Below are 24,688 nucleotides of genomic sequence, written 5' to 3'. Positions count from 1 at the left end.
GGTTAGAGAGCGTCAGAGCTAAACTTCCCGGAGACAGAAAAAGACTCCATGCCCAAGCCCAACATCGGCCAGTCGCCAGCCAAGCCACGGGTCAAGCCCATCGACCATTTAGGTCGAAGAGATCCGGAAAAGGACGAATGGACCCAACGCGCCCATTCTGTTCAAAGCGATTTGGAAAAAGTGAGTCTCAAATTTGCATTTTCGTCGAGTAATAATTCATTTTAGAGCTGAATCTAAAACACTGGCGCGAGTACCAATGTGACCAGAAAATGATGATAGAAACTGCACTCAATAAGCTCAAGGATATAAACAGTTCTAACATTTCGTAAGTGGAAATTTTTGTAGCGCATTGAATATTGATAAATCTTCAGCCCTTTCTGGGAAGAGCAACTTCGTGTCATTGTCGCAGAGGGCGAGCTACTTGCTGGGCGAAAATCGCGGCTTCACAAATTCAGAATCATGATTGAGAAGCCGGAAGATGTCGAAGTTGGTTTAGGCATTGCCACAGAAGACGATCTCAAGGGAGTATTTTCTTTGCTTTTTCTTTGGACAACCATTCTTTCTAGTCGTACTGGGAAGCACAGATCGGCCCGGTCGTTACCGACTGGAGCGCCAAGTCGAACTGGCTTCTCCGCGCGTCAGAGCTAAACTTCCCGGAGACAGAAAAAGACTCCATGCCCAAGACCAACATCGGCCAGTCGCCAGCCAAGCCACGGGTCAAGCCCATCGACCATTTAGGTCGAAGAGAGTCGGAAAAGGACCCAGAAAAGGTAACACATCTTTTGGCAACTTAATCCAACTTCTTCTAGGCAGCTCTCGCCGCGAAAAAGAAGGCAGAGCAAAAGAAAAAGCTCTTGCAGCGAAAAAGGTAAATTTCTAAAGCACTAAAGCATACAATAACTAACTTAATTTTCTAGGCTGCAGAGGAGAGACGCAGAAAGATGAAGGAAATGATGGCAGAAAAACGTCGTCAACTTTCATCGACTCCAAGCGACACGCAGTACAAAGCATCTCGACTCTTTAACTCACTATTTTTCTCACATGTGTATTGGTCACTCATCTCCATTCCACATCACGAACTGCCTCTTTCACCACAAACAAGAGCCATCAGAAAATATTTCCCGAGTCTATATTTTATGCAGGCAAGCATTGAGTTGTGATGTTTTATTATCAAGGAAGGATTTATACTCCCGTTAGGTAGTTGAGATCGATGTAGTAAAGAAGGCCGGCCGTTCCTCCGACAAGAGCCGCATTGTAGTCTAAAGTTTATCGTGGCGCATGTGAAATTTCATCAGTTTTACTCAGTGTGACCTCGCTTTGTTGATGATTTTTCCTATTGTTTATGAAGGAGTCAAAACGATCAGGTCCTCCAACAAGCGCCCCAAAAAGTATCAATGGATTCGGGCTCATTTTGTCGTCGGCAACATCCCAGCCGCACTCTTGCGGCGAAACAGGGCAGCTAGAAGATCTGAAAAAATGCGTTAAAAAGTACTTGAAAAAAAAAATCACCTGTGATGAGGTTTTGTCGGATAGTTCTTTCCAAAGCCGACTATGTAACTTCTTCCGCCGTCGCCATAGATGTAGAACATTTGCTTCTTTGCAAAGTCAAGAAGGTCGTCTGAATTGTCGAGGTCGAGTTTTGTTGAAATAAAGGCCAAAAACGCATGATTTGCTGCGTGTCTAAGCGGTCCCCACTCATTGATGAAGATCAACCCTTTTGGGGTGTATCTAGCTGAAGAAATTGTCTTCCGAAGTCTACTGAGAGATTACCGCGCAAGCTCTTCGTCCTTCGTCTGTCTGGCTAAGAGCAAACGGACACCTGGCCATTTGTTGTCCCAGTCGATTGGTTTTCTGTTCAACTGGCCCGATTTTTTGTAGAACGCCATCGAAGCTGTTAGGATGACGTTATCGGAGGTAGCACCGAATAGCCAGATCGGCTATTAGGAATGGAGTTATGATAGCTGGCCCGATATGTATCCTAGAATTCAAACAACTCCAGAGCATGTTGCAAGCACAAATCAGCATAATCTTCTTGCTCTTCCCAACGGAAAACAAGGTGCGCTGCTGCAAGTGCAGCACTTGCTTCTGCGGCTAATTCAGATCCAGGGTTATCAACGTCAATAATAAAAGTTGGTGTCTTTGGCGATGTTGGATCTTCTGGGCGCATCCATGTCTTGTGGTCTAAATGAGGATCACCGACGAGTCCGACAAGCTCAAATTTAGAAATATGCGCCTTAGAAATCAGTTCCCCATTTGAGCTCGCGAAGTATCTTCTCATACTCGTCAGCTGCTACAAACGCGTCCTTGAACTCGATTATGGACCAACTGAGCATCGTAATAGTGCACGCAAGAGGAAAGTTTTAACCTGCTCCATCTTTTCCTTCTCGCTCATCGTCTCTATCTCATTTTCTAATTCCAGAATTAATTTTTATCTTGCGATTAATAATTCTATTGTCCAGTTGGTTTCAAAGTCTTATATCTCTTTAGCGAGGGGAATAGCACAAACTACTTGATCGAACACGCGCTGGACTTGGTCGAGAACGGATGCAAAGAGTTTGCAAAGTTCGTCGCTAGAGTCGCAGTCAACGAGTCTTATAGTAGGCAAATTTTATTTTGAAACAATATCAGCCTAAAATAACTCACAAAAAAATATCACGACAAAAGCGTTGTGTATTTAAAAAAGGGAGGGAGATCTTTTGACGAAATAGGGCATTAAAAAGCGGTTGTCTCGGGTCACCATTTTCGGTTCGCAGCATTCCAGAGTCTTCAAAGTATTGCTGGATTCAGGGATCGCTTTATTTTTGATTTTTGATTAAGGGTGTACTCGGCTATATTGTTTTATTTGAGAAGAGAGCACTTCTCTGGGCTCGGCAAGAAAACTGTGTAGAAAACCTGAGTCAGGGTCCAAAAGAGCTGAAATGAAAAGCCGCGCAGCGGCTTTTTTATTAACGAAGTCGCGAAGCGGCTTCGCTAGAACTTTTTATAGATTGTAATGGTAATATAATATTAATAATATAATAATAAATATTATTACTAAAATTAATTAATAAAAATATTAATAATATAATATTACCATTACAATCTATAAAAAATTTTAGCGAAGCCGCTTAGCGACTTCGTTAATAGAATAGCCGCTATGCGGCGTTTCATTTCAGCTCCTTTCGACCCTAACTCAGGTTTTCTACACAGGTTTTCTTGCCGAGCCTAGGTATTTCTTACTCCTAGAAATATCTTTTGCGTCGCTTGAATTTCTAGTCACTAGAATTAAGCAAATTAGCGATCCCAAAGCAAGCACTCATGATGTCGTTCGTTACTCTTGCATTTCGCGGTCCAAGATAATTGCAGACTAAATGAACAAATACTTAGTTTATAGCAGGTTGCTTCTTTTTCCAAGAACAAAGTTACTTTTGGGGACTCTGAATGATTCAAAATTCATGATCGTCAATGAAAAAATGCATCGCATTTTGACATCTAGGGCAGAAAGAGCATTTTCATCAATTTTAAATTAACAAACTGGCCTCCATTAAAATATTTTACCTTTGCAACTTTCGGCGAGTCCGTCTATGGAGCTGCAGGTGAGACTGAGCGCCAGCTTCGCGAGAAACAGCACGATTTTCATCCTCGGTTGTATTTCCTGCCCTGTACAAGCTGCTCTGTTAAGTAAGAAAATAGAAAGTGTGCAAGAAAGAGCTCTTCAGCAATTTTGAGGAGATCTTCTTCTTTATAGCTTTTTTTTGCGACTCCGATGGCGCCGATTTTGTGACATCCGCGATGGCGCGCGAGACCAAACCTCTTTTTCTTCTTTTCCTTCGCGAACTTGCCAAAATCGCTTTTGTCGTCAGCGCCTGTGACTGATGTAATACCTCTAATACACCCTCATTAAAAGAAGAAAACATACAGTATTCCTAGGCTACCTTTTCTCAACCGCTTCCAGGAAAAAATAGACCGTCAACTGCGAAAGTAGAAGCTATGAAAACTGGCGATTTGACGTCAACCTTACTGTAGCAATAATTTATCATTACAGTAAGTTTGAAGCGTCAAAAGTGATGATTCCTATGCGCTCGGCTCCGCAACTTTTGTAGAAAACCTGAGTCAGGTTTTATTTTAGCTTTTTCAGAACCTGACTCAGGTTTTGTGCACAGGTCGCCGACGGGATTGACGGATAAAGACCCCCTTTAAAAATTCATATTTACAGGTCCAGAGTTTTTCTTTCTGAAAAAAGGATTTAAAAACTTTAAAATCATCATCTTCCTAAAAAACAACAATGATTCAAATAATTTCAAGAGTCAAATAAAATTCTTGAAATCTCGGAGGTACCAAAACCGGTCAAACCACTGTATTGTATTGGAAGTAACCTCCTTAAAATCTAAAAAAGAGGGAATACTTTGTTTCGAACACTTAGAACGCAACTTGCCACGTGACAAGCCCAGTAAATAATGAAGCAACTGTAACACTGAATTCTCCTCGATAAACATCCAATCTGATCAGATTTCAGAATATTTTAGACGGAAATGATCATCTAAAGGTCACACCACTGCCGATTCCTCAACTCTAATTTTCTTGAGAAAGTAGCGGCTGCTCCAAGTCATGAACTTTTCCATCTGCTGGTGGTTGACAGCAACTTCGCCATTCGACCATTTTGACCGAAAAAAAAGATGAAGCTCGGTTTTTCATTCCTTCTTTTGAGCAGCGCTTCTGGTGAGATTTTTCTTCATTTTCATTCGAGAAAAAATAAAAATGCTTGTTTTAGCCAACTACATGTTCCATACCAATGGCGAGCAGGAGTGCAAAGGAATCAGCTCAAATTAAATTGTGACTAGTAGACTTGGAGTTGAATTAATTCGCGCTTGGAGTCCCAATTAATTCGGCTTTTGATCTTGTGAGCTTAACTCAAAGCAACTTGCGACTTGAACAGAATTTGCCAGTTCTGGACTTTCGACAACAGACTCCGTGCTGATGGAAAGGCAAGGTTAATCTTTCAAAAAAGAAATTGAATTCGAAAGTCATGGGATTTTGCAAGCGGGCATTTCAAAGGAATAAGCATCAAGAATTACGATTTTCTTAGAAGAGCTAACGAAGTGATACCCTTATTTTATTTCTCCAAAGAGGAACAAAGTGTCACTTTGTCAACTTCTCAAAATCGGACGAATTTACTAACCATTAAAAGCGACGCCACGAGTGCCACCACCACCACATCCACGCCTCGGTCAACTTGATCAAGAACCAGCCCGACTTCCGATGCGGGTCAATGTCGGAGCCACTTTCTCAGCGCTCGCACGAGTGTCGATTCGAGTACTCCACCGATTTGCCTAGCATTCGATACCTCCAGACCACCACCAAGGGCGAGTGCGACAGTAAGCCACAATTGAAAAAAAAAATGAGAAACGAAAACACGCATCTTAGAAATCGGAACTATGTGCCGCGAATGCGACGGTGCTACTTGGTACAGATACCACGATGTCGAGATCGACGGCGATTTGGAGTCGAAGGAGAGGATTCCCGGCCACTGCACCATCAACGTCAAGCAGCCGGAGGAATAGATTCTCTCTCTCCCTCTTCTGCGCACTCGGTTTCTTGCTAATAAAACTTGCATGTGCTTAGTTGTCAAGTTGCCATACTCATACATGTGGCCGTAGTTCTACCTCGTGTCAAATGTGTAGTTACACTTGCTGAAGCTATATCTATGTACCTACAGGCTGCAGCACAGTAGTTCCAACAATCACTTTACATATGCTCACTTTTTTCAGGCGAAAAATGGGAGGATTTTAGATATTCAAAATTTACTGCGAAGAATCTCCGATAGGCGTCGATCTGAGCTCGGCAACCTGTGTAGAAAACCTGAGTCAGGGTCCTGAGAGAGCTATTTCAGGAGCCTGAATCAGGTTTTCTAAACAGGTTGCCGAGCTCAGACAGGGTATCATTGATACCGTATCAACAACGATAACGCTTTTGTTGATGTTTATTTGGGAAAAGTAAGAATACACGCGAATAGATACAGACAGGGGTTAATCTGAAATAAGTAGCACAGGTAAAATCAGGATTTGGGCAAGAGAGTCGAGCAAATGGCCCCCAATATCAGCATCGTGAACAGGCTAAATAGGAGTTGATCCATCGGGCGAGTTGCAAATGCGAATTTGCGAATAAGCGAAACTAAAACCTCACTTTTCTTACCTGAGCACCGAGTAGCCGCAGCCGGATTCGATGAAGACGCCGATCAGGAGAGAGCCGAACAGGCCGCCAAGTCGGTTCGAAGCTGATATGTAATTTAAAGTCTTTTCAAGAATATTTTGGCTGGTTACCGTTGAAGGAGCCGGTGGCGAAGGATCGAACTCGAACTGGCATGAAGGCGGTATTGGCAACGTTGAGCGAGTTCCAGCTGAAAACACTCGAGGCGGAAAACAGTATCGACAACGAAAACGACTGCCACGCCGATGCGGAGTACAGTAAGCCAAGTGTCACCAACGCATTGAAGAATAAAGAAACGGCCAGAATCTTGCGCGGGCCAACTCGGTCCAGAAGCGTCATCGTGATGAAGTTGCCTGAATTAGAATTTGAGGGGAAGAGCAAAACAAGGATGAAACTGCCGATTTATGGCCTTGATCGAAAGCGGAAGGAGCGACAGATCGTCAAGGAAGAATAAATGTTACGAAGTGATACGCCCACTCGCTCTTACTCTCTCTCTCTATCGTAAAAACAATCCTAATCCTAGCACCACTTTTCAACAGAAAAGAAAGAGGATCGAAGAAGGAAAGAATGAGCCAGAAATCACCTCTTTCTGGAAGTGAGCCATTCGTGCGCAAGGCTCGTCACCACGAAGAAGCACTCGCTCAGGTTAAAACAGATAAAAAAAACTGCAGCTTTGATGCTTAAAATTTCAGCTGATGGCGCAGATTGAACTCTCCGCTAACAGTTCTGAAATCAAGAAGAAATTCGAAATCATCAATGTCGACCAGTGGCTCAAAGAAACTCGGTTACGAGAGTAGTTCTATAAGTACAGCAAGAGATTAATGAATCGCAAATGATCAAACGAGAATGCGTATTTCTCCGATCATTTTTTTCGACTTGCGAGTTCGAACCGAGACAAGCGCACGAATCGTCCTTCGTTCCGCCCGTTTGCAACAAACTAATGCATCACACGCAACTCGACGTGATGTTCGTCGGTGGGCCAAACCAACGCGACGACTTTCACTTAGAGGAAGGTGAGGAGCTCTTCTGGCAGCTCAAGGGGGAAATGGAACTCGTCGTCGAAGAAAAAGGCCAGCAAAAGTCAATCCCGATCAAAGAAGGGGAAATGTTCTTGCTGCCCGGGAAGATTCCCCATTCGCCGAGAAGATCCGCCAACTCCATCGGCCTCGTCGTTGAGCGTCAAAGAGTCGAGGGCGAAGAAATGGACGGATTGAGATACTACTGCAAGGAAAAACAGCATAAAATCGATAATAAGGCAATATTCGAATCAAGGGCGAATTTAAATTACCAGCTGAATAATTTAAAATCAGAGAGCGACTCGGGCACTAGTAACTTAGAACGCGGTTAATAAAAATGGGCAATTTAAAATGCTGGAAACAGGACAAAAAGACGATCTTATACCAAAAAGTATTTATGTGCCGCGATCTGGGCAAGGAATTAGGCCGAGGTTGATCATTGACAATTTGATTGATTGGATAAAAAAGACTCCGTTTTCGATCAAGGATGGGGTGAAAACTTAATCAGTTCCTGAAAAAAACCTCTTACAGGACCCATCATAAAGGATTACTTCGCTTCGGAAGAATTCCAAACTGGAAAGCCCAAAAGCGACTCAGTCATGGACCTTCCCTGGGAAATCGACACTCAGCGCAGTTTAGACGAGCCTTTTCTTTTTGAAAAGTTTTACTCGACGCTTTCGAAGGGAAAACACGCCGTCTTTGGGGGACAAAATCAGATGCAAGTAACAGTCGCTGTCGACTGCGCAATTGATGAAAATCCAGACGGAATTAACCAGTGGATTTATGTTATTGTAAGTATTAGTTGTTATCTTCCTTGATTCCAAAATGTTTTTTTGTTGTATTAAATAAGGGTGTCACTATATTATTACGTTACTTTCAACCCTATCTTTGGCGAGTTTTCAGGTAATAGGAGAGCTAAATCATGGAAAAAAGCCGCGGAAAGCGCGGCCTCTTGATTTTAACAAGTCGACATTTTGTTAGACTATGATAAGAGTATGGTTTAGGAAGGAGAAGTGGACCTTTCAAATGGACAAACGATGAAAAGAGCTGACTCGATTCTGCTTTCTCCTGGAGAGACTCTCAAAGGTAAAAAGAGTCTGGAAAGGAACATACGAACGAGCGATGTTTTAAGGGGATGTGCGCGGCAAAGCGCTGCTGATCAGTCAGAAGCGAATTTGCGCAACTGCGTAAACGTTCGCCGATTACCTGGAAGCTGGACGAAGGCGAAGAAGAGCGAGTCCATATATTGCTTCTTGTCCAGATTCGTGCAGCCAAATCTACTTTAGACAAGTTAATAAACCTCTTTAATTCGCGCGTCATTCCGCTCTCTCAGCACTTTTCAGCCGCTTATGGCCACTCGCAAATCCACTTTCCGTTTTTACTCGATCACGAAAAGCCTGTCTAAGAGAGTTACCTCTTATCGCAAAGCAAAAGTTCTATGGGTGGCTCTATATTGAAAATTGAGCTTTATATGACGCAAAAAATAAGGGTGATTATTAACTGTTTCCTTGAATTGCTGGAAATAACTTGGCAAAAGCTTTCTTCTGGCGCCGATTCCATCTTCGCATAAATCGTGGGTAGCCAGAGCGAGAGGCCGTAGAAACCAAACGAGATGCAGAAATTGATGGTCCAAAGTGGAACTACACCAAGTCCATTAATTCAAGTTTGAGGGACGCTGCTTACCGGTTGTTTTGATGAGCTGCGGGCTGAGAAGTTGTTTGAAGGAGGCGGAGAGATTCAGGTTTTCGAAAAGAAAGGTCGAAACAGAAACTGGTGAAGAAGAGGCGAGTTTCTCAAATGGCTGCAGAGTTTTGACTAGAACGAAGTTAGAAATGAATTCAAAGAAGAAGCTGATTCTTACAATGCTTGAACGATTTTTGAGGAAAAAAGGCGGTCAACGACGAAATCACATCGGTCACTCGTCCCTAAACAAAAAGCATTAAAAGAGCTCTTTTGGGAGATCAAGGGTGGCCATGTTTACCTGGGACGCTAACCAATTGGGAGATTCTGGAGCTGTCATGAATAAAATTGAAGAAAAGATGGCAGGTAAAGTGCAGAGTGTGATGAAGATACGCCAGGAGCCAACGACGAGCTCGAAGGGAAGAATTAAATACGCCAAAATCGAGGCTAGAACATTCGCCAGCATCCAGCTCGTCGCCAGAATCGAGAGAAACAAGCCAACCCGCCGCTTGGGCGCGATTTCGCAGACGTAAGTGAAGAGGAGACCAGAGCCGCCGATGCCAACTCCGGCCATGAATCGACAAAGCAGGATTGAAAACCAACTCGTCGAAAAAGCCGTCAAAAGGCCAAAGATGCCGTTCACCGCCATGCAAAGCGAGAGAGTCGCGCTTCTGCCGATTGCGTCGCCGATTGAGCCCCAAACCAGACCTCCTAAAATTCATAATGAATATCTTTTTTGTGGCTTCTCTCTTAAGAGATATTAATTTTTTTTCTTACCAAGAAGAAGTCCAATAAAGCCGACGGAAGAGAGAAGCGAGTTCTGAACAGCGGAGAGCGCGAAGGAACATCTTATGTGCGGCAAGACGAAGGAGATGCACATTAGTTCGATGCCATCTGCCACGCCTCCGACGAAGCATAAAAAGACCATTCTCCATTGCATCTTCGAAAACGGCGTCGCTTCGATCATCTCGGACGTCAGCTTCGGAAGCTCTTCGATCGCCGCTTCTCGTCGTGTTTTCCATTCCAGCGAAAAAGGATCCAGCGAAGGCGCTTTTTCGAAGGTCGAGAAGATCGGTCGCGTTTCTTTGCTTCTTTCCATCACGATCTTCTTGGAGGATGAAGGAAGAGGCAGCGCGATTTCAGGCTCTTCGGAGCAGCTTGAGTTCGGAGAGTCGGCGCGGGAGAGAGAAGTTGAAGGCGATGACACTGAAACTGAACAATTATTCATTAATTTTCGACAAAGAGGACGATTTAAAGAATGATTCAAACACCCAAGATAGTCACATCCTTATCGCCTTTGTCCATCATAAAGTCTAGGAACTAGTTAAAGAACTAGACTTCATATTGAGCGTAAAAATAAGGTGTCTCAGAGTGACGCCCTTAGTTTCCCGCTCAAATGAAGCCAAGTCATTTATCTAATGTCTAATCTTTATTTCCGACAGAAGCAATAAAGAAGTCGCTACCAAAAATGCTCCTAAATCGGATCCAGACTTACCAATGTCGTAGTCGGACGGAACTCGTTCCCAGCTGGAAGCCGATTCTGTACTCATCCCTTTTCTTCTTCTTTCTTCGTTTTCAATTGACGTTTTGCGAGAGGAGTTTCGAAATTCTTGCTTTTCCCATAATTCCCGAAATCCGCTATCGATTCTAAAAAGATACAAAAATCAATCATTTTTTCGTGTTTTTGGTTTCTGAGCACCGTACTGTATCTCGAGCGATAACTGTAACTGTTTTTTATGTTTTGAACTTGAGGAGCATTTTTCGTGCCTCCGTCTATTTTTCTTCGGCGAATTTTAAATTTCCGAAAAGCAGAAAGTACAGCGCGTGTTTTTTAAAATAGGGTAATTTTTTGAACTACAGAAAAAGTGAAAGAAAATGGTCCTGCAAGGCTTATCGGCCGAGGACGACATTTCAGTAAAAAAAAGAGGGTTGAGCCGCGTTTCATTCAAACTGTCAGCAATAGGTGAAGGGGGTAGACCTTAGGATTAGGACTTTCCGAGTGGTTTTTCTCTCTAAATTAAAATAGGGACACCCTTATTTGATTTGGCGATAAGAAATATTAACCTTTTATCTAGATCCTACATAAGTTCAAAGCATAAAGTTTAAGGGGGTTACCCCCTTAAATTTTTGACTTCAATAGGGACTACGGGGGTGTCTTTCAACAACGACCGGGCTGATTTGCATGATTGACCAATCAGAGCACAGAATAATGCTTCATGATGGGAATCGCCCCGGTCGTTATTGAAAGATCCCCCCGTAGATGAAGTTTCAATCAATATTTTCGTAAAATCAAATAAGGGTGTCACTACTTTACTTTCGATAGAAAACCTCCCCAAACATCCTCATCTTTCACCCCGGTTTGAAAAATATTAACTCAAAAGAGGGAACAGACAGGTCCGGTCCCTTACGCTACCAAAACAAAAGGGAGATACCCTTATTGGTAGTTTAAGGGGAGCGGTAAGAGATTTAAGGTAACCAAGCTATTATTAGAGAAAGGGGATCACCTTAGGATAAATTTAAGAAAATATAAGAAACGCGTTTTATCAAAATGATAATTTTTTGGGGAAAATCGACTACAAGAAACTGGAAAAGGGGCAGTACCCAAATGATCAGGGTACGCGAATTTTAGATATTAGACAAGCGGGGTTTTGAGGAAAGAAGAAGAAGCGTTTTTAAAGAATAAAAACAGTGGCGCTTTAAAAATTTTTAAAATTGCAAATTTTAATTTTCAGGAGATTCTTTTTTTTCGAGGTTCGTTTTTCTTTTTTCGCTTTTTACAATTCCATGTCGTCGGCTGGAGTAATGTCTGCTTCGGCGTTGGCTTTTTCGATCTCTTCGGCGCTCGCCTCCGGGATCGTTTTTGTCTTTTGCGCGTCGCCTGAGGCGCTTTGCTCGTTAGCAGCCTCGGGGATTAAGGTGATGCCTCGCACGGGAGTCATGCCCTTTGGAGGTGTCTGAAAAGCAGTTTACAGCTTTGCACTGTTGATTGAGTGCAGAGATTAAGGGTACCCATCGAAAACCGTACATTTCTTCATATAAAAATTTACCACGGTGACACCCTTAATTATTTTACGATAAAATAGATCGAAGAGATCTCTTTTTTCGAGAAATAAATTAAGGGCGTCACTCTCGTGTTGAATTCAAGTCTGCAGAAAAGTGCGTTTTTCGATGGGTACGCCCTTAAAAAATCGACAATTACGTTTGATGCTGGCGACGACTTCATTCGCATCAAATAGAGTCGATCGTAAATGATTTTCGATCCGCCGGGAGTAGTTCCGAACATCGTTCCTCCTGAATTGCAATTTACAGTCGGAGCTAAAGAAATTCTAGCAATTACCTGGAGTAGCAGCGGCGTCGCTGGGAAGATCGTTTTCGTGTTTGATCTGGAGTCGACGGATTGGCTTCGAAGACGACATTTTTAAAGTTTCTTTTTTTCTGAACTTTTTTCGCTTTTTAGTATTTGTACAGTAAAATTGTAAGTTGACATAAAATTTACAGAAATGAAAATTAGAAAATACATTTTTGGCGTATTTTTTAAGATTTTTTATTGTATTCTTTCTCTGTAAATCAGTCACAGGAACTATTTTTCCTTATTCCTATTAAAAAAAAGGGATGAGCGGCTCGAAAACGCGGTGAAAGAAAGAAAACTGGTCTGAGAATAATTTGGGAGCGCTGATTGGCCGCGCCGCTTCGAGTTTGAAATTTTTGAGAGAATAATTCTTGGAAAAAGAGAAATGGAAAAAGAGGAAGATTTGACTGATGGATGGGAAAGGATCATCCAGGCGATTGTCGGAAGCCCGGACTGCGTTTTGACGAAGGAGGAATTGCTGCTTGACGATTGGAGGAAAATTACTGGCGGTGAAGAGGGGGAGGAGAAAGTTCTAGCGCTTTTTGGACAAGCTCTGAAGGAAATCGGCGGGAATCATTATTAAGATTTATTCGAATTTCTAAAAAGACCAAAAAATGAGCCGAAAAAAGAGCAAAATCGTGGCAGAATCAACCGCCGTTGAAATGGCAAGAGAGATGCAAGAGCGAAACTGGGAAGTCGGTTTTTACGAGGCGATGGATTTTCTGAAAAATCAACTCGACGAGCGAGTGGAAAAGAGCTTTCTTGGAAAGACTGGGCTGCGGACATTTCTTGTTCAAAATACGATTTCGGCTTTTGGAGTTGTTCTCCGGACTTTGTGCAAAAAGCACGCTTTCGAAGTTGAGCACAAAGGCTTGGGCTTGGAAAACTGTGTCTAAAACCCGAGTCAGGGTCTAAAAGAGCTTTAATGAAAAGCAGCGTAGCATTTTTTCTATTTTGCGGCTATTTTTGCGGCTATATTTTCAAAAAAAAGGAGCATTTCATCAGAGCTATTTTAGACCCTGACTCAGGTTTTGAACACAGGTTGCCGAGCCCAGAAAAGACTTCATCCGCCTGTTCATTTCTCTTCATGTTTACTGCAACCAGTCGGACGACATCGCCCAAAGAATCAACCTTTTCTCCACTTTTTTCCAAAGCGACGAGTTCGAAGACAGCGAGGAAGATTTCCGCGACGAAGAAAGAATCTTTTTCCTTCAAGAAAAATTGGGAAAGAGACTTGCGAGCTACAGGGAAGTGACCTCGCGGTTGGCGGTTTTTGGCTACTCGGAGTTGCTTGCCATGCATACGAAATACGCTGTGAAAGAAAATCTTAAAAGATTGGTGATTGTCGTGGCTCAGATGTTTGAAGAAAATGTTCTAGATATCCTTGAAGGTAAAATTTAAAAATTTTTAAGGTGAATCTATAGATTGACATTGTTTTTATTCAGAAATGATCGAGCTGCACCTGGACATAATGCTGGAACTGGACCCGAGCGAAGACCGCGATCGCAACTTTGCCTGGATGAACGAGCTCGTCATCGACTCACTGATCGAGGAGCGGCGTCCCGAGCTGTTCACCATGATCCAGTTATTTCCAGACTCGGTTCCGGGCATCAAAGAACTCAGTTTCTGCTTGGAGAAGTCGATCAAGTACACGCGCGACCATTTAACGTCGACTTTGGAAGGGCGCATTCGCGACCGGCTGCTTCAAGGCGGGGCGTTTACAGAATTGATCATCCAGTTCTATTTCTTCACGATCCAGTCGCTGAACCACCTGGACCCGACGGGAACGATGGTGAACATCGTCTGCGCGCCGATTCAGAAATACGTTCGAAAGCGAATCGACTCGGCGGAAGTGATCATCAACCACATCATGAACCAGGTCGGAAACGAAGAGCTGGAAAACAGCATCAACGATTCCTTCGAAGACGATTTTGAGTGGAAGCCGCCGCCGCGAAGCCGCAATGGAAAATGTCGACTTGGCGGTTGATAATAGACAAAATGCGCTGGATCATCTTATTGGTAAGCTTTTCATGCTATAAAAGAAAGTCTTTATTATCTTGAAACCATTTGAAAGAAAGATGCTTTTCCTAATTTTCGATTGGAAATTTGTAATTTTGTTTTTCAGAAATCTTCGGGAACGCGGAGCAATTCAGAGGTCTCTACAGAAAGCAGCTGGGAGAGAAGCTTCTTGAGCAGTTCAAGACGCACGAAGTGAACCGTCTTCTGCCCTCCTTCCTGAGTCGCACAGCGGATCAGCTTCGAAACAAGCTGGGCGACGACGCAATGAGCGATCCGCAAGTGATGATCAAAGACAGTCGCGAAACGATCCGCTTCAACGAGAGATCCGAAAAATTCAAGACGCTGATTTACTCGGAGCAGTATTGGCCCGAGCTGGTCCACCCGGCCGATAGGAAAGAAGAAGGCTTGATTTTGCCAAAAGAAATCAAGGAAGAGATCGAGGTCTCGCAAAAACGATTCGGCGAAATTAGAGCGAAGAGGAAACTCGAGTACGACAATCAAATCGGAGCTGTCAATTTGGAAATCACTGTTGGAGACGCCACGAGCGAATTTACTGTCACTCCCACTCAGGTTGGATAATTTTAAGTTTTTGTTACTAAAACTAATTTGATTTTAGGCTGTGCTGGTGAATTTATTCTCTGAGCACGATTCCCTGAAGTTGGAGAAGATCGCAGAGTTGTCAGGTGTCTCCAGCGAAATCTGCGAAAAGCGGCTTCAGTTCTGGGTCCACAAAGGAATCCTCATCAAAGAAGAAGACGGCTATAGATGCGTGAGGGACGACGAAGACGTGGTCGAAGCCGGCCCGGAGGAGCAAATGGACACGGAAGACAACGAGCAGGAGAAAGCCAAGGCCGAGCAAGAGGCCAAATTCCAGGTGAAATTGAAAAGCGTAAAAAGGCTGACTTGAGTGTTCAGGCGACGTGGGTGTTTGTGCGCGGAATGATCCAGAACATGAACGAAATCAAGTTCGAGCGGCTGAGCAGTCTGCTGAAAATGCTCTCGCTGCACAACCCGGCGCTGCTGATCGAAGACGACGACTTGAAAGAACTCCTCGAGCAGAAGCGAAAGGACAACATCATCGAAGTCGACGGCGAGTGCTACAAACTCAGAAAAGACAATTCTTAAAAACGTTCAGAAAGTTCACTTTTTTTTACTTCTTCACGGTTTACTTCATTCCACGCGAATTATCATTCCTCACTGTCAAATACACGCTAGTAATGTGAAATAAAGAAAAGAAATAATGATGCTTATTATCATCATTCTTTTGAGAAGCAAGTCAATTTCGTTGTTTTGAAATTTTTGTTCTTCCCTTTTCCGATTGAGATTGCAGCCAGCCAGACTTCGTGAATAAATCATCATTGTAGAAATTGTGAAGATTCTTTCGAGAGTCGAAAAAGATCCCATTTTGTCTCCTGATTAATCCCATTATTCCCTGATTGTTGGTCTTCCTGTGTAGAAAACCTGAGTCAGGGTCTGAAAGAGCTAAAAGGAAAAGCCTAAATTTAAGATCGCCGTTGCGATTTTTTCTAACGAACGAAACTCGCCACTTGCTTTTTTAGATCTTAATCATTCGCCTCAACTTGATTTCACAAAAATTTTTTTTTCAAAATGAGAAGAGTACAAACAAAAAGTATCACAGCGGCGAGAGAAAAGAAATTAAGGCGCCGCGCGATTTGGAGGGGTCGACGAGAAAAATTATTTCGCTTTTTCGGCTTTACTCCAAAGAAGATTTGGAGTAAGCTAAAAGGAGCAACTTTATTTTCCGGAAATACTCCAAATTGGAGCAAAATTTCAAAGTCGATTATAATGGTGTTAAGGGCCTCCCGGCCCTTTCAAAACCCGGCGAAAACGCGCCTCGGGGCCCGGGCTTTCTTTTGAGCTATTCAGATACCCTTTAATATTTCTGCAACATCCTTAAAATCGGCTTTGAAATTTTGCTCCGATTTGGAGTATTTCCGGAAAATAAAGTTGCTCCTTTTAGCTTACTCCAAATCTTCTTAACTCCTGAAATTGACCATAGCCCGCTTTTTCAAAATTTTGGTTATATTTATAAATTCCATAATAAAAAAGGAGCATTTTGTTGGTCTCTAGCTTTTTGCGCATTAGTTAACTTATTTTTTTAATTTACGATTTTCTGTCTGGAATTTGAGATTTTTCTCAATTTTTAAGTTGGTGATTTCAACCGAAAACAATCTTTATCCGATTTTTATCTGCTATATATTGCTTTTTTATGTTTTTTAAATAATTAACAGTGAAAAATTCCGAGTCTCCGCGACTTTGGCAAAATTCTCTGTGAAAAATGAGCAAAAAAGACAATTTTTAGGAAAATCTCATATTTTCAATCATCAAAAAAAATTTCAGGAGATGCATCCCTTTTTTTATTGTCGCCGCTGTATTTTCAAGGGTTTAAACTTGCTTATTATTGTATTTGATGGAGAAAAAAAAATCCCGTTTACGAGATTTTTTGGTTACGAGATACCCCCACTTTGACCCAATTTTTTGAAACTTTTTCGAAAATTTTTTTCTAGTTTTCCCCGCTTGATTTTTAAAATCCTTTTCTTTCCACCTGATAAGTGAGAATCTGCTCATCTAAGCAGGTTTTCCCTTTCTTGGTCACAAAATCCCGATTCTCGTCGACCCCCTCCTTAAGTCCTGCCGAGCTGACTCGATATGAAGACGATAAGCAAGAAAGGTAGTTAACTTTGTTCGAAGTTAATGAATACTATTTTGGAACTTTCAGACTAGACAAAGTCGCGCTAGAAGAAGTCTTGATTTTGCGAAAAGAAATCAAGGAAAAGGCCGAGATCTCGCCAAAACGATTCGGCGAAATTAGAGCGAAGAGGCAACTCGATCACGACAATCAAATCGGAGCTGCCACTTTGAAAATGAGTGTTGGAGAGGTCACGAGAGAGTTTACAGTCACTCCCACACAGGTTTGATAATTTTAAGTTATTGTAACTAAACTACTTCTTTTAAGGCTGTGCTGGTGAATTTATTCTCTGAGCCCGATTCCCTGAAGTTGGAGAAGATCGCAGAGCTGTCAGGTGTCTCCAGCGAAATCTGCGAAAAGCGGCTTCAGTTCTGGGTCCACAAAGGAATCGTCATCAAAGAAGAAGAGGGCTACAGATGCGTGAGGGACGACGAAGACGTGGTCGAAGCCCGTCCGGAGGAGCAAATGGACACGGAAGACAACGAGCAGGAGAAAGCCAAGGCCGAGCAAGAGGCCAAATTCCAGGTGAAATTGAAAAAAGGGAAAAGGGTTGACTTGAGAGTTTAGCTGCACAACCAGGCGCTGCTGTTCGAAGACGACGACTTTGAAGACCTCCTCGAGTAGAAGCGAAAGGACAACATCATCGAAGTCAATTCTTAAAAAACAATTCTTAAAAACGTTCAAAAAGTTCACTTTTTCACTTCTTCACGGTTCAGTTCATTCCAAGCGAATTATCAATCCTCACTGTCAAATACATACACTGCCAATTAGTAAAAATATAATCGTCACAAGAAATATATTCTCTTTTGTAATTGACACTCAGGAACAAGTTATCAAAATATTTAAGGGGGACGAAGAGACGTAGAAAATTGCATGAGATTTTCTTGATTGACATTCAAACTAATACTGTGTCTCAATTATCTTCGGGGACGAGAAGAGCTTCATATTGCTTCTGCTTCTCGACGAGTTGACCAATATCAGAAGCGATCCTTATTCAAAATTACTTTTCAAGCTGAGAGTAAAAACTTACTGTTTGTTGTTCTCGTTGAGCTCAGCGGCGGAATGTCCAGCGACTTGATTTTCTTCGCCCAATTTGGAACACTTTCTCGCGCCAATTCTAGCTCTTTCTTGGCACTCGCGAGCGAAGCTAACTGACTTCGGGGAGAGAAAGTTCAGGAAGAATGGAGAGTAACTTCTTTTCAAAAAATGATTCTCGACAAAAATCCAGGCTTCGAAGTACGAAAAATCAAACGTTCTGAATTAAAAGAAGAAACCGGAGAATGGATTCTCGATGAATCTTTTGAATTGATTTCAGCTGGAGGAGAAGCGATTGTTTTGAAAGAAAAATTCGGAGAATTGGAAGTGGCCGTTCGAGTTCAGGCTTTTGACACGGCGCTGTTTGTGGGGAAAGAAGAATTGGGTTTTGAAATTCATCTTTCAGAAGGTAATTTTTCTTATATTTTTTATTATTTTTTAGAATACGCAATCGCCCAAAAGGGGAAATATGAGAATGCTCGAGTGATTCCTTTTCACAAAAACGTGATCAAAAATTTCTGCAACATCGAAGTCTTTTTGAGCAGCGACTTTAGAAAAGAAGACTGTCTTGGCTGGATCACGATTATGGAGAAATGCGACTCGGACTTGAGAAGAAAATTGAAGAAAAATGATTTGAATCTGGAAGAAAGGAAGAAAATTGCGATTGGCGTCGAAGAGGGATTGGAGTATTTGTGGAAAATTGGAATTTTGCATTTCGATGGGAAGCCGGAAAATGTCCTTTTGAAAAATGGAGAAGCCAAATGGATCGATTTCAGCATAATATACGAACAAACTGGACGAGAGAGTTACCGGGAGATGGGTTACTCGAGGAGAGGAAGCAGATTTACAAATTTAACCTGTTTATGTAAGTTTTGAGCTTGATGAAAAATGCTCGTGTTTTATCTCTTTTTCCGTAGATGCGTAGGGAAACTCGATGAAAAATGAGCTTTTTCTGGGATCAGTAGAGAGGGGTATAATACAGTTTTAGAAAGCCCAGAAGCTGAGGATCATTTTGACTATTTACAGTGTGGGGTTTGGGTCATGTCCTGGGGCGTTTTTGGGCGTCTGAAGTCCGGAAAATGGGGGCAGTTCCAGAAAAGGGATTAAAAGTACCGGTAGTCCATCCTAAGAACGAGCGGCTTGGCTAAGTTGTAGAGGAGGCTCTAGCGATTCAGAATCTGTATAGAAACCTATTGGGACCCCCACATTCTAGAGGCGCTAGAGGCTCTAGAAGTTGAGGAAGTTACCTCAAAATCGGTACTTTTTACGAAAAATTGGTCACTTAGGGTCATTTTTTGAGGAAAAATAGAATTTGGCCGATACTCTACCCGAATAACCTCAAATGACCCCAAACGATATTTTTGACATCCAAAAATTGATTGGAACGTTTTGAGGACTATTTCGGATAAAAATATAACCCTTAGCGCAATTTTTCGTAAAAAGTACCGATTTTGAGGTAACTTCCTCAACTTCTAGAGCCTCTAGCGCCTCTAGAATGTGGGGGTCCCAATAGGTTTCTATACAGATTCTGAATCGCCAGAGCCTCCTCTACAACTTAGCCAAGCCGCTCGTTCTTAGGATGGACTACCGGTACTTTTTTAATCCCTTTTCTGGAACTGCCCCCATTTTCCGGACTTTAGACGCCCAAAAACGCCCCAGGACATGACCCAAACCCCACACTGTAAATAGTCAAAATGATCCTCAGCTTCTGGGCTTTCTAAAGCTGTATTATACTCCCTCTCTACTGATCCCAGAAAAAGCTCAATTTTCATCGAGTTTCCCTATAGATGCGGGGTCTCCTGCCTTTTCTCATGGCTCGCAGATAGGCGGAATCTACGGAGAGTATAGATCTCGTCCTCATATTTTTATTCTTTGCGAGTGGAAGACGGCCTGGACTCTTTTATTCAAACCGATCGAAGAAAAAGAAAGAGAAATCATCAAAAAGAACTTGAGGTAAGTCTTTACTTTTTATAAAAAAATAAACGTATTTAGACTTGCAATGCTGGCTGGCTCTCAAACGAAGGAAGACCATCCACCGAAGAAATCGAAAACTTGTCGAAAATCTTTTCTCTCGAAAACGCGTCTTCTGATTTTTGCTTGGACGATCCAAATCTAACGAAATCAACTGCAGTGGCCAGTTTGAAACAGAAACTGACGAAACAGATCGATTGCGACTTCAAAAACGTGACCAAGAATGTTTTAAACCAAAAGAAAGCGATCTTTGTGTACCCATTTCTGTTTCGGTGCTTTTGAGATGGGCACTCAAAAATGATTTGGGAATTGATGATTCTGAAATGGAAAGAGATTTTACTCTGGAAAAAGTCTTCACAAAACTGACGATGATAATTTATCCGCGGAGTTTGGCTGGCTTCAACCTAAATCCGAAATTTGAAGAACAAAAATTTCAAAACAACGAAATTGAAATGCTTCTCAGAAGATTGAAATTAAAGACTTATTTGAATAAAAACGGTTGGCAAATTATAAAAGAAAACAGAGGCATGCGCCGGATAAATGCCAATTTTGATTTCGAGCAAGGTAAAAATTCAAAACTAAAAATCAAATAAAATTAAAAATTCAGTCCTCCTCCATTGCAACTTCGTCTTCTCTCGTCCTCTAACTGTAACCGGCGCCTATCTGAACAGCAACGGAGAAATACTTTTCCACCAAATGGTGCTGGACCGAATCGAAAACTCCGAATTCGTTCTCCAAAACACGCTCATCGACCATTCCGGCTCTCAGATCAGAATTCCTGTTTCCAGAGAATACTACGCCGTTTACGAAATGATGGAAGACTGTTACAATAGCTACCAAGATTTCGTCTATTGTGGAGACAACAACGAGTTTCTTGAGTTAGTGAACGAAGAATTCAACATGGAAACCGAAAAATGGTATCTTCTGCCTCAAGCTTATTCAATTACTCTGACTAGAACTCGATCACTGAAAAAACAATCATTCCTTTATTAAAAACACGTGATCGTGAAAATAAAAATTGTGAAAATTACTTTCATTTTTTTACATTTTGCAGTAGAGCCTAGTCCGATTCGGAAGTACAGTGAAGTATCTGTGCTGAGACATCGTCGGAGGTTATTTTTCTTTTTTGGAGAATTTGGAAAATTTCACGTCGATTCTACCCAATTGTCGTAAATTGGCATGGAAGTGGGGGCGAAGCCGCTCTCCTCCACCGGGTTAGTTAGGGTTACTGAGGGTATCTTTGCATTTACTACCATCTGTGCATTTACCATCAATTAACTCAAATCCAGCCTTACACTTACAGTCAAAACCGCCATCACTGTTGATGCAATTTGTTTCATCTAACAGAAGAGTCGAATTTTCGCATTATTAAATGAGATCAAAGGCCTACTGTAGTTAATGGAGTCTTTCTAATTAGCCGCTCTCCTCCAGCGGGTTAGTAAGGGTTACTGAAGGTATCTATGCATTTACTGCCATCTGTGCATTTACCATCAATTAATATCGCAATCGCAATCATACTCGTAGCCGGCGCATTCAAATGATCTCAAACCTCTTCAAAAGCGCACTCGTCGACATCAACACAGTGAAAGAAGTCTTTCTCCAGAGCTTGCTCGTAAAAATTATCACAGTCACAGATGTAGCTACCAGAAATATTTACGCAGCTAGCGTTGTCTCCGCGAATATCAGCAGCGCACTCTTCTATGTCTTCTTAAGTGTGGCCATCGCATTGAAGAGTGTAGCCTGAGTTGCAGGAGCAGGAGAAGCTGCTTTTTACTATCATTTGACGTCCTACGAATGATTTTCTTTCGTAAATTTGTTGAGTCAGAATTTCTGCTGAGAAACGAAAAGGTTTGTTCAATGCAAATTGCAAATTTTATCTTCCCAGGTGATAGCCAAATCGACTCTGGCTCCAGAAAAAGAAGCAGACAGGCTAGAAGTTGTCTTTATCTCCCTGGCTAGTTTGACAGTGCGAAAACGTGCTCTCCGATTTCGTAAAAGTTGCATACACAAGTCTATTGCCACACCTGGCGGGCAGAGATAACAAAGTGGAAAAGCCCTTTTTTCATTTCATAACTGTGAAAATACACTTCGCCAAAAAGAAAACCGACTTTCCAAGATTCAATTCCGCTCAACGTGAGTCCAAATAAAATCTCAAGAAAAACACAACTCATTGAAATTTCATAACTTCAAAATAAACTACGAAAATATTAAGGAGGTAGATATCAAAAATCGCCATTTTCTGTCACATTTTTCTCCCAAAATTAAAATAGTGACACCCTTATTTTACTTTTGAAACAAAAACTTTAGACCTTTCTCTATTTCCTAAGGAAGCTGAAATTTAGAATTTCAAAAAAATTTTTAACAAAATTTTTCTTCAAAGATCGCTTACTTTGCTAAAATGGTCATTTTGGCGACAATCAAAGGTGCCAGATTTGCATTGTAGCACCTCGAAAGCTCAAGAAATCTAAATTTTTTGTTTCGATAGGAAAAAGGTAATTGCCTGAAGTAAATTTTTAGCAGAAAAAATAAGGAGGTCACCATGTTAAAAATTTGACAAAACTCTGTCAAGAAACCCGATTCTTGGTATCCACCCCCTTAAGCCGAAGCCGTAGATTTCGGATTACGAGAATATTTATTTATCCGACAGATACCCTTATTTTTGCAGCTAAAAATATAGCTTGAAAGTTTCAGCTTGAAACAGTAATTCGATCTTCTATTGAAAAATCTAGGGAAGGGCAACTCCTACGGATGCTGCTTCCCGGGCAAATTTAACTTTCAATTGTTCAAAAAAGGAATATATTCTCTTTTGTAATTGACACTCAGGAACAATGCGAAAAGTATATTTTTCATTTTTTATTAATAGAAAAAAGCTACAGTAGTATTTTTAAAAATGTATTGTTAAGGGTTAATACTGTTCCTGATGACTGTTTAAGGCTTCTTGATTCGAAGTTCGATCGTTGAAGAATCTTTTCTTTTTAGTCTTTGACTTGGCGATCTTGCTGGACCATGGCGCACAGGGTGCAGCAGCAGACGGCCAGGATGTCACTAGAATTTTTAATTCTGATTTTTCTATTTGTGTTTTTCGCTTACCCGAGCATTCCCCCATCAATTCCGTCCCGCGCTCTCAGCTGGCCGCGATGCAAGAAAGTAATGCACTAGAAAAACCATCAGTTTTTTTGTCGAAAAAGATGGCTCACCGGAGCAAAGCAAAAGTGAAGAAGACACATGGCCATTCCATTGCCGCCCAGAGACTCGGCAACTCGCTTTTGAGAAAGACAACTGCAGCAGTAAACGAAGCAGCAGGTTTTTACGTCGCCGCAGCAGCCGAAGAGGCCGTATTTCCAGTCGCCGCCTTCAAGAAAATCGTTAAAAATGATTCGACCAGAAGTTCTTTTATATCATTACTCATACAAAATGCCGGCCTTTGACGAAATCAAAAAGGTTTCAATTATTAAATAAGGGTCTTGGCTTCAATAAAAAGCTGCGCTTTCAGATCCCTGACTCAGGTTTCTACATGTGTTGCTGAGCCAAGCTAAGGGTGTCACTATAATAACTTTCCGAAAAAATGTCAACTCTATGAGTCTACTTCCTCAATAACCGTCGGAATAGTATCGTAAAAACTGATCCTTCTTGTCACCTCTCCCCATCGTTAACACAGTGACACTAATTTTTCTACTAAAAATGAAAAAAAGGGATCCCCAATTAATTTTGAGTCAGGTTCTTAAAAGGCGTTTGATTGGTGGGCTCGGCAACCTGAGTAAAAAACCTGAGTAAGGGTTCTAAAAGAGTAAACTGAAAAGATGCGTAGCGGCTTTTTTTAAATAAGCTGCAAAGCGGCTTCGCTAGTTAAAATTTTGGTAACTTTGGCGAAGCCGCTATGCGGCTTTGTTTTAAAAAAAGCCGCTGCGCGGCTTTTCAATTTAGTTTTTTTAGAACCCTGACTCAGGTTGCCGAGCCCAGTTTAATTAAAAGCCGCTTAGCGGCTTTTTGAAAACGAAGCCGCGAACTCAGTTTTTCTACACAGGATGCCGAACTTAGCAACAAGAATCTTCGTATATTGTAATTGTGCTTTTAGTACATTACTGTCATTTGAGTTACACTGTCATTTTTTTGCCGCTTTTCTGAGCTTACTTTGTGGTTGGGAAGTGACGGTCATATTTTTATTATTTTTCTCTCGGTGTGAGTGAGGCTTGGTCGTCAAGAAAACGGCTCCCGGGAAAGAAAAAGAAGCTTATAAGCTCTTTCGTTTTTGTCGTGGATACAGCGACTCTGTGAAAGGCGCTCGATGAAAAAAGAAAAATGTCGTTAAAATTGATAAAAACGACGAATCTTTCCGACTCAGCGAGTTTTGATTTATTGTTCTCAGCAACGGGCTCAAGACTCGAGTTGTTGTCTTAGCTCACCAAAAAAAAGAAAAACGACAGTGCTGGTTGTTTTAGGCTCAAAGAAAAAAGGAAACCTTGGTTACTTTGAATCTGGGCCCGGCAACCAGTGTAGAGGACCTGAGTCAGGGTCCTGAAAAAACGTGAAATGATCTTTTAGGACCCTGACTCAGGTTTTAAAGTTAGATTGCCAAGCCTTGCTAAGAATGCTGCCTTGACAGTTTCGAAAATTCTCAAGTAAATTTAACTTGGCGGAACAAATCGCTGGCCGATTAATGATAAAATTGATGACACGTTTTATTTTTGTCAATCAATCTTTAGGAACGAGAGGAAGGAAATC

The 24,688-nt window shown here is 41.8% G+C and overlaps 9 protein-coding genes and 2 long non-coding RNA genes across 12 annotated transcripts; 8 read left to right on the top strand and 3 right to left on the bottom strand.

Moving 5' to 3' along the window:
* Positions 1 to 377: 377 nt before the first annotated feature.
* LOC145709472 (uncharacterized) lies at positions 378 to 1,098 on the top strand. Its single transcript, XR_014134891.1, has 3 exons — positions 378 to 770; positions 810 to 868; positions 918 to 1,098. It is a non-coding gene; the product is annotated as an uncharacterized LOC145709472 (long non-coding RNA).
* A 3,400-nt stretch (positions 1,099 to 4,498) lies between these two features.
* On the top strand, positions 4,499 to 5,600 carry LOC145708281 (uncharacterized). The gene is made up of 5 exons (XM_081785937.1): positions 4,499 to 4,698; positions 4,751 to 4,792; positions 4,897 to 4,964; positions 5,168 to 5,354; positions 5,404 to 5,600. Exons 1-5 carry the CDS (start codon positions 4,656 to 4,658, stop codon positions 5,538 to 5,540), a joined length of 477 nt encoding a protein of 158 aa, XP_081642063.1. The 5' UTR covers positions 4,499 to 4,655; the 3' UTR covers positions 5,541 to 5,600.
* A 341-nt stretch (positions 5,601 to 5,941) lies between these two features.
* LOC145707387 (putative niacin/nicotinamide transporter NiaP) lies at positions 5,942 to 10,525 on the bottom strand. 2 transcript variants are annotated; one of them, XM_081784906.1, is made up of 10 exons: positions 10,378 to 10,525; positions 9,660 to 10,094; positions 9,184 to 9,593; positions 9,064 to 9,127; positions 8,886 to 9,017; positions 8,713 to 8,842; positions 8,409 to 8,485; positions 6,300 to 6,539; positions 6,172 to 6,253; positions 5,942 to 6,092 (listed from the first exon to the last, which is right to left on the bottom strand). In XM_081784906.1, the coding sequence occupies exons 1-10, from the start codon at positions 10,430 to 10,432 to the stop codon at positions 6,035 to 6,037; spliced, it is 1,683 nt and encodes a 560-aa protein (XP_081641032.1). In that variant the 5' UTR covers positions 10,433 to 10,525; the 3' UTR covers positions 5,942 to 6,034. The 2 variants fall into 2 exon arrangements, with proteins under 2 accessions (XP_081641032.1, XP_081641033.1); XM_081784907.1 differs by having other exon boundaries at positions 9,660 to 10,088.
* Positions 6,712 to 6,998, top strand: LOC145707388 (uncharacterized). Its single transcript, XR_014134751.1, has 2 exons — positions 6,712 to 6,831; positions 6,879 to 6,998. It is a non-coding gene; the product is annotated as an uncharacterized LOC145707388 (long non-coding RNA).
* Positions 7,019 to 8,510, top strand: LOC145706858 (3-hydroxyanthranilate 3,4-dioxygenase-like). The gene is made up of 5 exons (XM_081784310.1): positions 7,019 to 7,441; positions 7,576 to 7,627; positions 7,734 to 7,993; positions 8,207 to 8,288; positions 8,335 to 8,510. The coding sequence occupies exons 1-5, from the start codon at positions 7,019 to 7,021 to the stop codon at positions 8,391 to 8,393; spliced, it is 876 nt and encodes a 291-aa protein (XP_081640436.1). The 3' UTR covers positions 8,394 to 8,510.
* Positions 10,526 to 10,550: 25 nt separating the features above from the next.
* Positions 10,551 to 12,321, bottom strand: LOC145707385 (eukaryotic translation initiation factor 4E-binding protein 3-like). The gene is made up of 3 exons (XM_081784905.1): positions 12,220 to 12,321; positions 12,082 to 12,173; positions 10,551 to 11,836 (listed from the first exon to the last, which is right to left on the bottom strand). The coding sequence occupies exons 1-3, from the start codon at positions 12,296 to 12,298 to the stop codon at positions 11,657 to 11,659; spliced, it is 351 nt and encodes a 116-aa protein (XP_081641031.1). The 5' UTR covers positions 12,299 to 12,321; the 3' UTR covers positions 10,551 to 11,656.
* A 295-nt stretch (positions 12,322 to 12,616) lies between these two features.
* Positions 12,617 to 15,501, top strand: LOC145709408 (anaphase-promoting complex subunit 2-like). The gene is made up of 7 exons (XM_081787090.1): positions 12,617 to 12,760; positions 13,273 to 13,621; positions 13,677 to 14,064; positions 14,111 to 14,250; positions 14,357 to 14,820; positions 14,867 to 15,124; positions 15,166 to 15,501. Exons 1-7 carry the CDS (start codon positions 12,617 to 12,619, stop codon positions 15,373 to 15,375), a joined length of 1,953 nt encoding a protein of 650 aa, XP_081643216.1. The 3' UTR covers positions 15,376 to 15,501.
* Positions 15,502 to 16,905: 1,404 nt separating this feature from the next.
* LOC145708708 (uncharacterized) lies at positions 16,906 to 17,741 on the top strand. Its single transcript, XM_081786404.1, has 4 exons — positions 16,906 to 16,942; positions 16,991 to 17,183; positions 17,228 to 17,485; positions 17,528 to 17,741. The coding sequence occupies exons 2-4, from the start codon at positions 17,136 to 17,138 to the stop codon at positions 17,582 to 17,584; spliced, it is 363 nt and encodes a 120-aa protein (XP_081642530.1). The 5' UTR covers positions 16,906 to 16,942; positions 16,991 to 17,135; the 3' UTR covers positions 17,585 to 17,741.
* A 292-nt stretch (positions 17,742 to 18,033) lies between these two features.
* LOC145709407 (uncharacterized) lies at positions 18,034 to 19,952 on the top strand. The gene is made up of 3 exons (XM_081787089.1): positions 18,034 to 18,404; positions 18,438 to 18,860; positions 19,783 to 19,952. Exons 1-3 carry the CDS (start codon positions 18,167 to 18,169, stop codon positions 19,950 to 19,952), a joined length of 831 nt encoding a protein of 276 aa, XP_081643215.1. The 5' UTR covers positions 18,034 to 18,166.
* A 54-nt stretch (positions 19,953 to 20,006) lies between these two features.
* On the top strand, positions 20,007 to 20,959 carry LOC145709406 (uncharacterized). Its single transcript, XM_081787088.1, has 2 exons — positions 20,007 to 20,530; positions 20,574 to 20,959. The coding sequence occupies exons 1-2, from the start codon at positions 20,290 to 20,292 to the stop codon at positions 20,957 to 20,959; spliced, it is 627 nt and encodes a 208-aa protein (XP_081643214.1). The 5' UTR covers positions 20,007 to 20,289.
* Positions 20,960 to 22,804: 1,845 nt separating this feature from the next.
* Positions 22,805 to 24,249, bottom strand: LOC145707923 (uncharacterized). Its single transcript, XM_081785513.1, has 4 exons — positions 24,098 to 24,249; positions 23,164 to 23,318; positions 23,057 to 23,121; positions 22,805 to 23,011 (listed from the first exon to the last, which is right to left on the bottom strand). The coding sequence occupies exons 1-4, from the start codon at positions 24,120 to 24,122 to the stop codon at positions 22,942 to 22,944; spliced, it is 315 nt and encodes a 104-aa protein (XP_081641639.1). The 5' UTR covers positions 24,123 to 24,249; the 3' UTR covers positions 22,805 to 22,941.
* Positions 24,250 to 24,688: the final 439 nt, after the last annotated feature.

The sequence above is a fragment of the Oikopleura dioica genome, chromosome XSR, assembly GCF_907165135.1.
Source record: "Oikopleura dioica chromosome XSR, OKI2018_I68_1.0, whole genome shotgun sequence".
Taxonomy (NCBI): Eukaryota; Metazoa; Chordata; class Appendicularia; order Copelata; family Oikopleuridae; genus Oikopleura; species Oikopleura dioica.
Note: the sequence above shows the minus strand (reverse complement) of the source record. Positions and strands in the feature narration are given on the sequence as shown.

Coding starts and splice junctions, on each gene's coding strand:
- LOC145708281 (XM_081785937.1), top strand. CDS start 4,656: ATGAAGCTCGGTTTTTCATTCCTTCTTTTGAGCAGCGCTTCTG. Junction 4,699..4,750: donor TCTTTTGAGCAGCGCTTCTG/GTGAGATTTTTC, acceptor TGCTTGTTTTAG/CCAACTACATGTTCCATACC. Junction 5,355..5,403: donor CACCAAGGGCGAGTGCGACA/GTAAGCCACAAT, acceptor CACGCATCTTAG/AAATCGGAACTATGTGCCGC.
- LOC145706858 (XM_081784310.1), top strand. CDS start 7,019: ATGATCAAACGAGAATGCGTATTTCTCCGATCATTTTTTTCGACTTGC. Junction 7,442..7,575: donor AGCATAAAATCGATAATAAG/GCAATATTCGAA, acceptor CAGGACAAAAAG/ACGATCTTATACCAAAAAGT. Junction 7,628..7,733: donor CGATCTGGGCAAGGAATTAG/GCCGAGGTTGAT, acceptor AACCTCTTACAG/GACCCATCATAAAGGATTAC.
- LOC145707387 (XM_081784906.1), bottom strand. CDS start 10,432: ATGAGTACAGAATCGGCTTCCAGCTGGGAACGAGTTCCGTCCGACTAC. Junction 6,540..8,408: donor CGCCTTCGTCCAGCTTCCAG/GTAATCGGCGAA, acceptor ATTCTAATTCAG/GCAACTTCATCACGATGACG. Junction 6,254..6,299: donor CGCCACCGGCTCCTTCAACG/GTAACCAGCCAA, acceptor ATTACATATCAG/CTTCGAACCGACTTGGCGGC.
- LOC145707385 (XM_081784905.1), bottom strand. CDS start 12,298: ATGTCGTCTTCGAAGCCAATCCGTCGACTCCAGATCAAACACGAAAAC. Junction 12,174..12,219: donor CGACGCCGCTGCTACTCCAG/GTAATTGCTAGA, acceptor ATTGCAATTCAG/GAGGAACGATGTTCGGAACT. Junction 11,837..12,081: donor AGTCGTCGCCAGCATCAAAC/GTAATTGTCGAT, acceptor ACTGCTTTTCAG/ACACCTCCAAAGGGCATGAC.
- LOC145709408 (XM_081787090.1), top strand. CDS start 12,617: ATGGAAAAAGAGGAAGATTTGACTGATGGATGGGAAAGGATCATCCAG. Junction 13,622..13,676: donor TGTTCTAGATATCCTTGAAG/GTAAAATTTAAA, acceptor GTTTTTATTCAG/AAATGATCGAGCTGCACCTG. Junction 14,821..14,866: donor TTACTGTCACTCCCACTCAG/GTTGGATAATTT, acceptor ATTTGATTTTAG/GCTGTGCTGGTGAATTTATT.
- LOC145708708 (XM_081786404.1), top strand. CDS start 17,136: ATGAGTGTTGGAGAGGTCACGAGAGAGTTTACAGTCACTCCCACACAG. Junction 17,184..17,227: donor TTACAGTCACTCCCACACAG/GTTTGATAATTT, acceptor ACTTCTTTTAAG/GCTGTGCTGGTGAATTTATT. Junction 17,486..17,527: donor AGCAAGAGGCCAAATTCCAG/GTGAAATTGAAA, acceptor TTGAGAGTTTAG/CTGCACAACCAGGCGCTGCT.
- LOC145709407 (XM_081787089.1), top strand. CDS start 18,167: ATGATTCTCGACAAAAATCCAGGCTTCGAAGTACGAAAAATCAAACGT. Junction 18,405..18,437: donor TGAAATTCATCTTTCAGAAG/GTAATTTTTCTT, acceptor ATTATTTTTTAG/AATACGCAATCGCCCAAAAG. Junction 18,861..19,782: donor TACAAATTTAACCTGTTTAT/GTAAGTTTTGAG, acceptor GTTTCCCTATAG/ATGCGGGGTCTCCTGCCTTT.
- LOC145709406 (XM_081787088.1), top strand. CDS start 20,290: ATGGAAAGAGATTTTACTCTGGAAAAAGTCTTCACAAAACTGACGATG. Junction 20,531..20,573: donor CAATTTTGATTTCGAGCAAG/GTAAAAATTCAA, acceptor TTAAAAATTCAG/TCCTCCTCCATTGCAACTTC.
- LOC145707923 (XM_081785513.1), bottom strand. CDS start 24,122: ATGACCGTCACTTCCCAACCACAAA. Junction 23,319..24,097: donor CGTCACTTCCCAACCACAAA/GTAAGCTCAGAA, acceptor ATTTTCTTGAAG/GCGGCGACTGGAAATACGGC. Junction 23,012..23,056: donor ATTGATGGGGGAATGCTCGG/GTAAGCGAAAAA, acceptor TAAAAATTCTAG/TGACATCCTGGCCGTCTGCT.